General features: G+C 35.0%; 3 protein-coding genes across 4 annotated transcripts; all 3 read right to left on the reverse strand.

Annotated features, from left to right (window-relative positions):
• Positions 1 to 3,301: 3,301 nt before the first annotated feature.
• On the reverse strand, positions 3,302 to 5,919 carry LOC9310901 (equilibrative nucleotide transporter 4). 2 transcript variants are annotated; one of them, XM_021020756.1, is made up of 9 exons: positions 5,726 to 5,919; positions 5,549 to 5,635; positions 5,351 to 5,455; positions 5,080 to 5,235; positions 4,840 to 4,983; positions 4,657 to 4,762; positions 4,395 to 4,567; positions 3,842 to 4,279; positions 3,302 to 3,581 (listed from the first exon to the last, which is right to left on the reverse strand). In XM_021020756.1, exons 2-9 carry the CDS (start codon positions 5,588 to 5,590, stop codon positions 3,468 to 3,470), a joined length of 1,278 nt encoding a protein of 425 aa, XP_020876415.1. In that variant the 5' UTR covers positions 5,591 to 5,635; positions 5,726 to 5,919; the 3' UTR covers positions 3,302 to 3,467. The 2 variants fall into 2 exon arrangements, with proteins under 2 accessions (XP_020876415.1, XP_002874834.1); XM_002874788.2 differs by having other exon boundaries at positions 3,842 to 4,258; positions 5,726 to 5,918.
• Positions 5,920 to 7,456: 1,537 nt separating this feature from the next.
• Positions 7,457 to 8,765, reverse strand: LOC110227240 (equilibrative nucleotide transporter 5-like). The gene is made up of 5 exons (XM_021020845.1): positions 8,485 to 8,765; positions 8,247 to 8,402; positions 8,014 to 8,157; positions 7,827 to 7,932; positions 7,457 to 7,722 (listed from the first exon to the last, which is right to left on the reverse strand). Exons 1-5 carry the CDS (start codon positions 8,572 to 8,574, stop codon positions 7,502 to 7,504), a joined length of 717 nt encoding a protein of 238 aa, XP_020876504.1. The 5' UTR covers positions 8,575 to 8,765; the 3' UTR covers positions 7,457 to 7,501.
• Positions 8,766 to 9,976: 1,211 nt separating this feature from the next.
• On the reverse strand, positions 9,977 to 12,441 carry LOC110227447 (equilibrative nucleotide transporter 3-like). The gene is made up of 8 exons (XM_021021544.1): positions 12,397 to 12,441; positions 12,196 to 12,300; positions 12,038 to 12,106; positions 11,728 to 11,871; positions 11,530 to 11,635; positions 11,254 to 11,426; positions 10,342 to 10,758; positions 9,977 to 10,090 (listed from the first exon to the last, which is right to left on the reverse strand). The coding sequence occupies exons 1-8, from the start codon at positions 12,439 to 12,441 to the stop codon at positions 9,977 to 9,979; spliced, it is 1,173 nt and encodes a 390-aa protein (XP_020877203.1).
• Between the last annotated feature and the right edge of the window lie 1,645 nt (positions 12,442 to 14,086).

Raw genomic sequence — 14,086 nt, forward strand, 5'->3', positions numbered from 1 at the left:
GGTTCTCCACTTGATGATGTAAAGAACCATCCTATACCGGAGAACTTATCACTTCCTTTCATGATCCATCCACAAAACAACGGTACCCCGAATAAGTCGAATCAAGTGAAGCATCCCTCACTCGAGATCGAGTTACCAAATCCACAGAACCCTGATTTTCGTTAATAAGCTCGATTTGAGCTGCATGCCACAATTGTGCCTCTTTTTCCGCTAACCGTAATACCTCTAGTGGATCATTGTCTATATTTTCAAATATTTTCTCATTCCTTGCTTTCCAAATATACCAGATAATCCATGGAAAAACTGAGCAATCAAATTCCGAAGGTATTCTCCAAAATAAATGATCCAAGTTCGCAAAAATAGATTCTGTGGGAAAAAACCCCATACCCGTGGGAATATGTGAAAGCGCCCAAATCTGCCGTGCCGGGTGGCACTGGAAGAGTGTGTGATTAATCGTTTCCTCTAGTGCACCACATCTAGCACAACCTGTATCACAGTCAATTCCTCGTTTCCGCAAATTTTCCGTAACCAGTACACAACCCGTTAAAATTTGCCACAAAAAATGGCGTATCTTAGGTGGACACTGCACTTGCCAAGTATGTGCTTTTAGCGGTTTGATGTCTGGTCCTATAGAAAATATGTTGTTCTCCGTTTTTTCTATCTGTGAAGTATGATATCCCGATTTAACAGTATACTTTCCTGATTTTGTAAAATGCCAACTCATAGTATCTTCCTTAGTTGGCGCACCCACAGGTAGAGCACTTATTATCTCGACATCTTCTGGAGCAAAGGTCGCCTGTAAGAGATCAATATTCCAAAAGTTTGACCGACTATCTATAAGATTGATAACTTTTAAAGATGGATCAACAATGGACTCATTACTTTTTGCTGGTCTCGGGAATTGAGCTCAGGGGTCCTCCCAAACTGAGATGGATGACCCAGATCCGACTCTTTTAATAAGTCCTTTATTAACCAGAGATCTAGCTGAACATATACTCCGCCATCCATATGATGGAGAGTACGATTTTATATTTTCCAAAGGATTGGATTTCCGAAAATACCGCCCTTTAAAAACCTTTGCGAAAAGAGAATCTGGAACCGTAATCAACCGCCATAATTGTTTTGCCAATAAAGCAGAATTAAAATCGTCTACATTTCGAAATCCTAACCCCCCTTCCGATTTACTGTTACACAATTTATTCCATGTCATCCAATGCATACCTCTGGAATCCCCATTCGAACTCCCCCAAAAATTAGCAACCGCACTAGTGAGTTTTGAAGTGATTGTTTTCGGTAGTCTGAAGCATGACATAACATAAGTTGGTAATGCTGCAGCTACCGATTTAATCATCACTTCTTTCCCATCTTTCGATAAAAATTTGGCCGACCATCCGTTAATTCTTGTTTGTAATCTATCTCTAACAAATGAGAAAATTGTTGTCTTGGAACCACCTAAACTCTCCGGCAATCCGAGATAAGAACCCATACCACCGATAGTAGTGATACCCAAGGTAGATTTGATTTCTTCCTTGATGGCATCGTCTACCTTATGCCCAAACTAAATCGATGATTTTAAAAAGTTTATCTGTTGTCCCGAGACCGCTTCATACTTCTTTAAAATCCCCAAAATTACCCCACATTGGTCCTTGTTAGCCTTGCAAAAAAATAACTATCATCCGCAAACAAAAAATGTGAGACCGAAGGACTCGCGTTTGCTACTTTGATACCCGTAATTAATTTTTCCCGTTCTGCTTTCCGAATATTTGCAATTAGCACTTCCGTGCAAAGGATGAATAAATAAGGTGAGAGTGGGTCTCCTTGTCGTAATCCCCTCTCTGGTACTATGAGTCCTCTAGGTTGACCATTAAGGAGAACTATATATTGGACTGTTGTAATACACCACATTATCCAGTTAATCCATTTTTCACAGAATCCCAATTTTCTTAAAACCTTTTCAATGAAAATCCATTCCACCCTATCATAAGCTTTACTCATATCCGTTTTAATAGCCATAAACTTTCCTTTACAGGAGGGGCTAGTTCTCAAACCATGAAACATCTCTTGTGCAATGAGAATATTATCCGAAATCAAACGCCCTTCTACAAAAGCCGATTGTGTTTCCGAAATCAGTGTTGGTAGAACCGTCTTAAGTCTTTGGCAAAGAATCTTCGATATAATTTTATAACCAACATTGCAAAGACTTATAGGCCATAACTCCGTCATCCGTGTTGGTCTTTCCGTTTTTGGAATCAAACAAATATTAGTCGTATTTAACCTTTTATCAAAAATTCCATCCTCTAAAAAAGAGTTGACTATAAAAAGAAGATCTTTTTTAATAGTAACCCAAGCATTTTAAAAAAATAATGCGGTCATACCATCAGGTCCTGGCGATTTTTCCGGATGCATCATAAACAAAGCCGTTCGCACTTCACACTCCGTTGCGGGTGCCGTTAGAAAATTATTAATCTGATCCGTAATAAGACTTTGAACTTCTGACAAGGATTCCTCAAAAGCCTCAGGCTTTGTTGTAATAAACAAGTCCTTAAAATAAGAAACCGCTATATTTTGAATATCTTTATCCTCTGCCGACCTCACTTTGATTATTACGTGTTAGTATTCTCCTCTTCTTTTTTATGGTTGGATTCAGCGGAATAATTGCACACAAGGATTTTGTGATCAATGTTTTGAATCTTTTGATCGGTTAGCTTTTGAAAGGAAATGGGTCTAAACTCTAAAATTACACTACATTTTGTATTTGTAAACTCTAAAATTACTCTAAAATTAATTACACTCTAACATAGTATTGCGATAAAATCTTATTTTATCGAAATTTTTAAAATCTTAAACTAAATAACACCAACTTTTTTTTTGTTGGATGAATCATGGATCGTAACCAAAACTAATTCTCAATGTTTGTAGAAATCTAAAAAAAAATTTGCCACTTAAAATGATTACAGTGATTAAATGGAATAATGAGTTAAAATTCATGATGAAAAGAAGCGTTCTCCAGTTTGCACCAACATGACGAAAGCACTTGGCCATGAACACTTGGTTAATAAGACCAAAATTTAAACAAAAGTAGACTGTTAGGATTTCGTTTCTATTAAAATCTATGATTAAATAACACCCACTAAGATTTTAGAAAATAGTTAATGAAATGATCAAATTGGTCTAAAACATTAAGTCGTAAGTGACAGGAAAAAATAAACTAAAATAGATAAAGGAAATTGTGGAGTTGGACAAGTGAAATTCTATAAGTTGCCAATTTGGTGAAGCATCGAAATAAGAGTTCACTTCAAGCTTTTGAAAGTTTTACGTGTTAGTATTCTCTTCATCTTTTTTTCATGAATAAAAACAGTTAGGTTCGAGGCACCAAGCTTCTCAAATTTTGCCATAAACAGTCAGATTCATTGGAATTAATTGCACAAAAGGATGTTGTGATTTGTGAATCATTTGTTGATGATAACTCAGAATGCATTTTTCTTGCCAATAAGCCATAACCAACCCAAATAAATTCCTACAACTGCTCCTCCTAATATAAAAACCACCAGCAAATTCCCTAATGCATTCTTCTCCGGACCCTTCACAAAATACAAAATCAGATTAAATATGCAGGTAGGGGTTGATTGTTTATAACTGTGTTTGTATTTATAAGTAAAAAAAAAACTTGTGTTATATTTTGAAATTGTAAAAGCAAAGGGTATAGTATGCCACAATTTTTTTTTTTTGTAAAATGAATGCGTTTTGTTTTCTATATATAAATCTATAATAATACTAAAATGTAAGTTTATAGATATAATCAATTTATTCTGGTTAAAAGTAGGAAGAGTAGATAGATTACCGTGTATCCTTTAGGAGCTATAGTCATAATGCAAACAGTGAGATGTCCAGTAGTTATTCCCAAAATAGAAACGAGCATAATCATCCATCCTTTATCACCATATTTTGCAGTGAAGTAGAATGCGGGAACGAGAAAATAACGTGATAAAACCGCTATCGTTAGTGCTGTTCTATTCTCAACCTTCAACCAATTCAGCAGCGGTGCGTACCTCCCGACCAAATCCCAAAAATTGTATGTCGCTACTAGGATAAGTGCATACCAATCGCCTAGTCCGTGTTGTCCCGTGTTTTCGTATAAGAATCCAGGAAAAATGGATAATGTCAAAACGTAGATGAGGAATAGATTCACTGCATGGTCTATATTTTGAAGCAACAGCTCTTTCTTGCTTAGCCTTTGATTCTTCGAATTATCATCACTCTGCATAGAAAACTCATGAAGCTAAATAATGTTTAAGACTTAAGAGTGGGAAAAGTTTTAGAATCAAGAAAGATACTCTTGACGAATTTTTTAAAGAAACCAAGAAAGGAAAGATTCTTGAGGAATCTGATGTTACCAAATCTGATTGATTTTGGATACCAGCAGCAGCAAGATCAGCAACAACAGTTTTGGATCCTTCAGAAGCCGCTTTTCTTCGGTAATACTTAACGATGGGGAGTTTCGGGAACACATAAGCATATAACATCACGCAGAGGAATTCTATGAATGTTGAGATAGCTAAGAACATCACTGTAACAGGGAAAAACATAAACAAAGCAAGAAATGAAACTTTAAACACTTTGAAAATATTCGATTATAGATTAAGATGTTAAACTCACTTGCTCCTTTTCGTAAACGGTTGTTTGATTTCTCAAAGGCAGCTTTAGTTATTAGTCTAAGTACTGAGGTTAGAGCACCAGCCATACCCGAACCAGCTATATATGACTACAAAGAAGCAAGAAGTTTTAACTAAGCTGACTTATCTAAACCAGAGACCTTGAAATGTGCTAAACATGATAAACCTGGATAAGTTCAGGGCACATCAAAGATAAATCACCGACCAATCCTCCTTTAACGGTAGCATCCGCGAGGCCAAAAGAAGCAACAATTGTGCATAAAACAATATAATGTCCGATTCCACCGTGTCCTTTTGTTGTCAAATCCAACTGATTTTGAGTTTTTTAGAGTCTTAATTCCATAATCAAAATCCAGTTCCATAAGAAAGATTAAATTTGAGATTAAAAACTTAAATTGATACTTACGACTATGAGCAAGAATGTGGATATTGTGAATAGGATGTAACCGGTCAGGATGCGTTTTCGAGTACTGATTTTCGATTCGTGGTATGCGAGAATCATGATTGTTCCAAGCGCGATTGGTTGGTATACAAGTGTGAGTACCCTTGAAGGATGATAATCCTACAAGAAACATATTTTTCAACTTTGAAAAAAAAATTGATAACTAAACAAAAGATCAGATTTTAAAAACCAATTTCAAATCTGAGAATTGACCCAACCAAAATCGAAACCGAACCGGGAAAACTTGGTAGTAGTAATCTGCGATAGTGAGCATACTGTTCCAAGAAACGAGAGACCCGATTCCAAGAATACAACAAACAACCATTGCTTGATACTTCCCCTGTTTTTTTAATTCATACATACACAAACAAGAACTTGATGAAAAACGATTGAAAGATTTCTGACCTTTGTTTTGGGTTTTGTGGATACTTACCTCAAGATTTTCAAGAGCTTGGTTCTCGTATCCATCAGACATTTTTCAAATAGTTATATATAGAGAGAGCTTAAAAGAACGTATACCCTGTTTCAAGATTCAAGAATTGGATCAAACACAAGATGATGTTCTGTTCTTTTTTTTTTTTTGTTAGAGCAAAATGCTACAGATACTTACTTGGAACTTAGCACATGAGGATTTTAAAGAGTCAACGTGTTTGTTGAATTTATTACTTGCAAAACTTTCATGTAGAATCAGAACAAGATTCTTACAACATGGAGATGATTGAGTGAAATAATTATAGATTTTTAAGGTTTGACAGCAAATTTGAGTTGATAAAATAAGATTCAAAAGGTTGGCATACCCGGTCTGATCTTCGTTTGGCACCTTTTCTTTTATTTCCATTATGTAATCGTCCGTTTACGTCAATTTAATACATAAAGAAAAAAGTTTGAGGGGACTCGAAAGAAAAAGTTAAAAGTTTAAAAACTTTAGTTTCTTCTATATATGGTCGACTAGAATTCTAGAAACAGTGTAATCCGAAAGTAAGCCAGGCTTTTCCCGGTGAAATGAGAAAGTTCTTGGGAAAATGGCCAATGCATGCATTAAGTCATCCCTTACGATACATATAGACGAACTAATAAGCTTTGCAAAAATTGATATATTTACCAAATTAATTTAAGTATGATTAGTATAAATATATTAGCAACTCTTCTTCTTTATCATTTCATGATGATATCAATTTAAGTAGGATTAGTATAAATATGCTTGGAATCTTCTTTTCTTTACTTTTCCTAGAACTAACTAAATAAAGTTCTAATGAGCTACTATCAATCTTCTTTATTTACATAATCTATCTAAGAGCTTGAATTCCAACATGTTTTGGATTCTCCCACACACTCATTTGCCACCATGATAGGGCTGGAATCGCCGGAATTAATTGCATAAAGGGATATTATGACGGATTTTAGATCAGTCTAGTTTTGAAACAACATGTTGTTAAGGTTTGGTTCAAATTAAGCCAGCTATTATTGATATTTCAAATGTCTGAACTCGGTTCAATTTGTCATCCAAATCTTTTATATATCCTATATATAAAAGATGAAGGACACCTACATGGCTATTAAGTAACTTGTGACTTCAGTAGGGCCGTGTCTTCTATGCCAATCTTTGTAAAAAAGGTTTAACCTAAAACACGTACTTAAACAGATATAATAATTATTCCTGATGTAAAGTTGTTGACCAAAAAAAAATGTATTCCTGATGTGAATGATTCTATAATCGTATCATGTTATCCTGATTCTACACCTAGAAGATTAAACAGGCAATTAGTGGGTCTTCACGAAATGTTCTATTCATTTTTTTCATAGTGCAAATAAATTGTGTCGGTGACATCCACTACAAAAAAGAAGGTTTTATAACGTCCTTTATTTCGAAGGCTAAGTGGCTAACGTCAGTTTTTAACCGACTTAAATATAATGACGTCGCTTTTCAAAGTGACGTATCTTCGTTTGCCGTAAAAGTACAATTTCTTGCCCACGGCTACAAAGGTCTCGGAGACGCAAAGCAACGAAGGAATCATATCAGTTTCTCAATATTTTGGATTTTATGAGTTAGATTTTTGTATAACCTTTTGAAGATTGTATATGTTTACTTGTGAATTTGCATCAAAAAAGCAAGAAAAAGGGTTTGATTAGTAAACCTCTTATCGCAGCTGTAGAAAATGTACTACTTTAATGGTTACCAATTACGAAAGGATATCTTAATTAGCTTGCGTCTCACTAGATCAGCAGAAACAAATGATCAGTGATCATGGCAGGTCGCAGTTACCTTCAGATTCTATTCTTGGAAACATCATCAGTCTGCATACTAAGAGTGAAGGAGTCTTTAAAAAAGAATAGAATCTGAAGGTCAAAGGAAACAGAAAATGGTGAAGGTTTTTGAAAGAATATGTTAATATAACCAAAATAAGGGACAGATTCTTGAGGAATCTGAACTTACCAAATCTGATTGGTTTTGGATACCAGCAGCAGCAAGATCGGCATAAACAGTTTTGGATCCTTCAGAAGCCGCTTTTCTTCGGTAATATTTAACAATTGGAAGTTTCGGGAACACATATGCGTATAGCAGAACACATAGAAACTCTATCAATGTAGAGATAGCTAAAAAGATCACTGCAGGAATAAATAAAAAGTAAGTAAGACATGAAGTTTTCAACACTTGTAAGTTTAAGCTATAAGTTCTCAGATTTGAGATCTTCAAAAAATGTTAAACTCACTTGCTCCTTTTCTTAGACCGTCATGTGTTTTCTCGAAAGCTGCTTTAGTTATTAGCCTAAATGCTGATGTTAGAGCACCAGCCACAGCCAAACCGGCTACAAATGACTACAAAGAAGCAAGAAGTTATATATACTATACAAGCCGGTTAATCTAAACCGATATCTTAATTTTGTATAATTTATAAACCTGGATGAGTTCAGGGCACATCAACGATAAGTCTCCGATCATTCCTCCTCGTACAGAAGCATCCGCGAAGCCAAACCAAGCAACTATTGCACATAAAACAATATAAGGTCCGATCCTACCGTGTCCTTTTGTTCTCAAATCCAACTGTTTGAGTTATAGAATAAGAATCCAGTCTCCAAAAAGAAATAGTAATAATAAAAAATAAAAAATTGTGAGATTTGACTTGAACTTACAATGATGAGCAAGAATATGGATATTGTGAATAGAATGTAACCGATCAGGTTACGTTTTCGAGTATTGATTTTTGCTTCATGGTATGCGAAAATAACGATTGTTCCAATCGCAAATGGTTGGTATACGAATGTGAGTACTCTTGAAGGATGGTAATCCTATGACATTCAAGTTTTCAACTTTAATTTTTATATAACCAAAACCAAACAATTTATATTCTGAGAAGCATGTGAACCAAACCGGGAAAACTTGGTAGTAGTAATCTCCGACACTGAGCAGACTGTTCCAAGAAACGAGAGATCCGATTCCAAGAATACAACAAACAACCATTGCTTGATACTTCCCCTGTTTTTTTTAAAAAAAAAATTTAGGCATAAACAAACAAGAACTTGAGGAAAAACGATGAAAGAGTTTCTGATCTGAGTTTTAAGTTTTGTGGATACTTACCTGAAGATTCTCAAGAGCTTGATTCTCGCAACTATCCACCATTGTTACTCTTCTCAAATAGTTACGATGTTTGTTTTCGGATGAATGTGAGATTACTCACTTGGAAACTTAGTATATGATCTTGAAGTATCAAGGTGTATTTGTGGATTTATGATCTTGAAGAATAAACACGTTTTTTGATTCTTGATTCTAATGCAAAGCTTCAAGGTTGACGTAGTAGAATGTTAGAATAAGACTCAATTATATCGTGTTAAATGCTACAATGTTAAAATAAGACTCACAAGTCACAATTGTTAAATTGTTTATCAAATAAAAAGTCACAAGTGTTAAATCGTCACATTGTTTTGTTTTTGATCAATAAATTGTCAGCATATTTGTTTATTTAGAGTTTTTTTTTTCCTAAAATCCCTTGAACTTATTGACAATTGGTTGAGTTGGAGAATTGTCAATTCACATTAAACAAAGGGAAGTCTGAAAGCTTTGAGTTTCTATTTCTGGTCGTCTGGAATTAATTTTGTATGAAAACAAAAACGTTCCTGATAAAATTTATTACTGTTATAACCACATACCTACTATTTGGTACACACTGTATATGAAATAGTGGTTTTGCTTGGGTATTTAATATACGCTTTTACGAATAGGTACTTGAATAATATCAACATTTTAAAGAATCTTGTATACATATATTTGATTAATTTTTTTTTTTAGTTACAGATTTAAACTTTATAATATCCTAGTATTAAAGCCCGTCTTGTGTGCGGTAAATTTTTTTAATTATGTGAATACGTTTTGAGTATAACTATAAGGTCCCGATCCATACTCTACAATTGTGGACATATAAGGTCTTCGAACTTAGGTTATTTTAAGAATTTTTTAGAGTCCATCCAAATCTTTTGTGTCGTTTTCAGGTCATTAAAAGCTACGATGTGACCGTTGCATCAAAGACGGAGTTCAAGAAGTGGAAACGCCTCAAGCGATTAATCTGACTGGTGATCAATTGTCGGCCATGATGATGTGCTCGACCCAATATGTCCTCAAAAGACTTGGATATATTCAATATGCCCTATGGATCGATCCCCTTCGTGACATGGTCGAGCCCAACCTTTTAGAATTTAGGATAGACTAGTTTAGGACGTAGTTTAGGACATCCTCGTTATAGACCAGTTTGATTTTTGCGGTGAATAAACAGCAACAACAAAAAAAACGAAATTTAATCTTTAATTATATGAATCATTGATGCTCATAATTTAGCTCTTTTTTCGTGGTCAAGAGTTTTATTCAGAACTCAAAAGACATTCTTCTTACCAATAAGCCATAACCAATCCAAGGCAACTCCCGCAAATACTCCGCCTAAAAGAAACGTTACCAGTAAATTCCCTAACGCATTCTGCTCCGGACCCTTCACCAAAAACCCAAGTTTTTTTTTTGCAAAATTAGAACAAATGTGAGATTGATTGTCTTTAAATATTGAAGCATTGTGTTGTTTGCAATAAAAATCACACACAAAATTTTATTGTTAACATTGATTTTAATTTTTTTCCCGATTGCATTTACATTTACCATTATATATTAAGGTACTGTTTATTTTAGAGAAAAAAATAAAAAATCAAATCCACAATCTCTATTTAGGAAAAGGTTAAAATAGAGTACCTTGTAGCCTTTAGGAGCTCTGGTGAGAATGCAAACACTGAGATGTCCATTAGTCAATCCCAAAATAGAAATGAGCATAATCATCCATCCTTGATCACCATATTTCGCAGTGAAGTAGAACGCCGGAATGAGGAAAAACCGCAACAAAACCGCAACTGTAAGTCCTTTTCTATTCTCAATCTTGAGCCATTTCACCAGCGGTGTGTACCTTCCGACCAAATCCCAACAATTGTACATTGCTACGAGGACAAGTGCGTACCATGTTCCTAGTCCGTGTTGTCCCGTGTTCTCATATAAGAACCCGGGAACAATAGATAAGGTCAAAACGTAGAGGAGGAATAGATTCACTGCATAGTCTATGTTTTGACGCAAAAGCTCTTTGTTGCTTAGTCTTTGATTCTTGGAATCATCATCAGTCTGCATAGAAGAGAGAGAAAATCTAGAAGCTTAAAAATATTTAAGAGTGGCATATAATCTTTAAAAAGAATCATGTAATGAAATTTTAAAGGAAAAAAACGATGAGGAGAATATTCACGAAGATCATCTTATAAAAAATTATGAGTTTTCAACTTAAAACTAATTGGATTTGTTAAAAGTTAAAACTAGTTGGATTTGAGTGGAGAGGTTCACATTCTTTATATACTAGTGTTAAATCATCTCGATATAAGATATTTTTACACACCCACTCAAGATGATGGGTTTGTTGGCTTATAATTATCTTGGGCCAATTCCACGTTTTCGGCTTTGTTTGAGTTTACTGGGCTGAGGGCTCTATTACCATGTGAAGAATTATATATAGTATTCCAAGTCAAAATCAATTGTTAATGAAGTGTTGAATCATGATGTTCTACCACATATGTTAAAGAAAAATATAGGTATGTGATTATACGAGAATTTGGGTGTAAGTGTTACCGATTCTGATTGCTTTTGAATACCAGCAGCAACAAGATCCGCTAAAACGGTCTTGGATCCTTCAGAAGCGGCTTTACTTCGGTAGTACTTAACGGTGGGAAGTTTCGGAAACACATAAGCGTATAAAATCACACATAGTAACTCTATGAATGTTGCGATTGCTAAGAAAATAACTGCTTAAAGATAGGAAAAAAAAGAGGCAAGAAATGAACAACACTTGGAAGCCATCAATTTTTGGATTTGAGATCTTTAAAAAAAAAAAAAAGAATAACTCACTTGCTCGTTTCCGTAGACCGTCATGTGATTTTTCGAATGCTGCTTTAGTTATTAGCCTAATTGCTGATGTCAGAGCACCAGCTATAGCCAAACCGGCCATGAATGACTAGAGAGAAGCAAGAAGATATATAATCTAAACCGGTTTATCCAAACCGGAGAAACTAAACCGAGATCTCTTATTTGTAAAATGTATAAAACCTGGATGAGTTCAGGGCACATCAGCGATAAGTCTCCAATCATTCCTCCTCGTACAGTAGCATCCGCTAGTCCAAACAAAGCAACAATTGCGCATAAACCAATGTACGATACAATCCCACCGTGTCCTTTTGTTGCCAAATCCAACTGTTTCAAGTTTTTTGAGTCAATAATTAGAATTCGGTTTCTGAAGATTTATATAAGACTAGACTTGGACATACCACGATAAGCAAGAATGTTGATAGTGTGGATTATGGATAGCATGTAACCGATCATGTTACGTTTTCATGTATTAATTTTTGATTCGCGGTACGAAAATCATGATTGTTCCAAGCGCAAATGGTTGGTATACCACAGTGAGTACCCTCGAAGGATGGTAATCCTATATATGGAGCCAAGAAACATAGAGAATTCAACATTCGTTTTTTATAACAAAAACATTAAACTTCGAAAACCAAAACGAAACCTAACCGGAAAAACGTGGTAGTAATAATCTTCAATTGTGAGCATACTATTCCAAGAAATGACAGTTCCGACTCCAAGAATACAGCAAACAACCATTGCTTGATACTTACCCTGTTTATTTATTTTTTATTTATTAATAAACAAGAAATTGAGGAAATAAATTGGAAGAAGTTTAGATCTGAGTTCTGGTTTTGTGAAACACTAAACCTGAAACTTTTCATGATGAGCTTGCTTCTCGTACCTATCCACCATTGTTACTCTTCTCAAAGAGTTACAGAGAATTCATAATGACATTACAAGATTAGTGAACTGGATATATAGAACACGATATGTTACGACAAATTTAATATCGAGCAAAACATGCAACTACTTACTTGAAACTTAGCAATGAGATTTCGGAGAGTCAACGTGTTGGTTGATATATTTAATTTGTGCCCAAAGCTTTGAAGTTTGATAAATTTGTTACAATCTTAGAATAAGACTTAGAAGTGTTAGAATGTTAGAATAAGACTCAGAATAATTAGAATGCTATTTAAGACTCAGAAGTGTTAGAATGTCACGTCTTTAATAAGATGGTTATTGTACTTACAATTCCTTTTAGAAGAAAAGACAAAAAGAACGAAAGCATGTATAAGTTCCCATTTTTTGGTCGCTTAGATTGGACGACAAATGTTGTAGGTGTTATAATCGGATATGAGAAAACAATACAGAAACACAAATAACACAACAAATTTAATTATGTATTTCATTAATTAAGTGTTTATACGTCTACAAGTAAAACTTTTAATGGAGATAAAGTTTCATAATACAATGAGAAAATATATAAACTTCAGTTCAATCCTAAACCTATTTGATCTATGAGCCTATGTTCAAATAGAGAACCTAAGTTGAAAATACCATTGAATGGAGGGCGTCTCCGTGCCCTCCCCCATTCTCAAGTTTGAAGGCGAATCTCGTCATCTTGAATTTGCGAGTGTGAGTGTAGGTTTAAATAGAGAACCTAAATTGAGACATCGTCCCATAAAAGATTACTCCATATGGTCGGGTTAGAGGGTCTCAGCCAGTCAGCCTCCTCCCCGGACCTTCAAGTTCTCATAAATTTTATTTTTGAAAAAAATGCTAAGACTTTCAAATAAGCTGCGTCATAATTTGCTTATATGTTTATCATAGTACAAGTCTACAAGATATAATAGATTTTTTTTTTTTTTTTGTCGGCCAAACGTTTTCATTAATATAAACAGAGTACAAGCATTACAACACATACACTTAGTAGTCCCAAGAGATAGTAAAAGGTGAATTTTGACATCTAGCTGTTTTAGCAAGAAGATCCGCAACAGTATTGTCACTTCTGCGAATAAACTTAAAAGTATATGAACTTTGAGAAAAGGCAGCAATATCATCTAGCTGCGCCTGAATTTCCGCATAACCAGGAACCGGATGAGACATCTTCTTTGCTTTTTCCATCTGGCAGTAGAGGGTAATTGAGTCACCACAGAATGTAACATCGTTATAATTGAGGCGTCGCAAGTGATAAAGAGCTTCTTTAAGTGCTATAGCTTCTGCTTCCAAAACAGAGTTAACAGGATCAATAGCAGAGAACCCTCTGAGTACTCTACTTCCTTGTGGATTATACAGAACCCATCCAATACCAGCTTTTGAATTTGGATCAGTCCAGGAAGCATCTGCACAACACACAAAGGATGAGGTCTGCTGCATTATTTCTTGAAGTGCAGCAGCTTTTGGCTTTCCATGGTGCGAATGAGATATACTAGAAACGGGCTGGGAAGCTTTCCACAAATGAAAATCCATCAAAGCAAGATTAATAATTTCTGGGATAGCCCAGCGTTTGTTGTTAAACAACAACTCATTCCTTGCCTTCCATAATCTCTCCATCCAA

Source organism: Arabidopsis lyrata (genome assembly GCF_000004255.2).
Source record: "Arabidopsis lyrata subsp. lyrata unplaced genomic scaffold ARALYscaffold_6, whole genome shotgun sequence".
In the NCBI taxonomy this organism is placed as follows: domain Eukaryota; kingdom Viridiplantae; phylum Streptophyta; class Magnoliopsida; order Brassicales; family Brassicaceae; genus Arabidopsis; species Arabidopsis lyrata.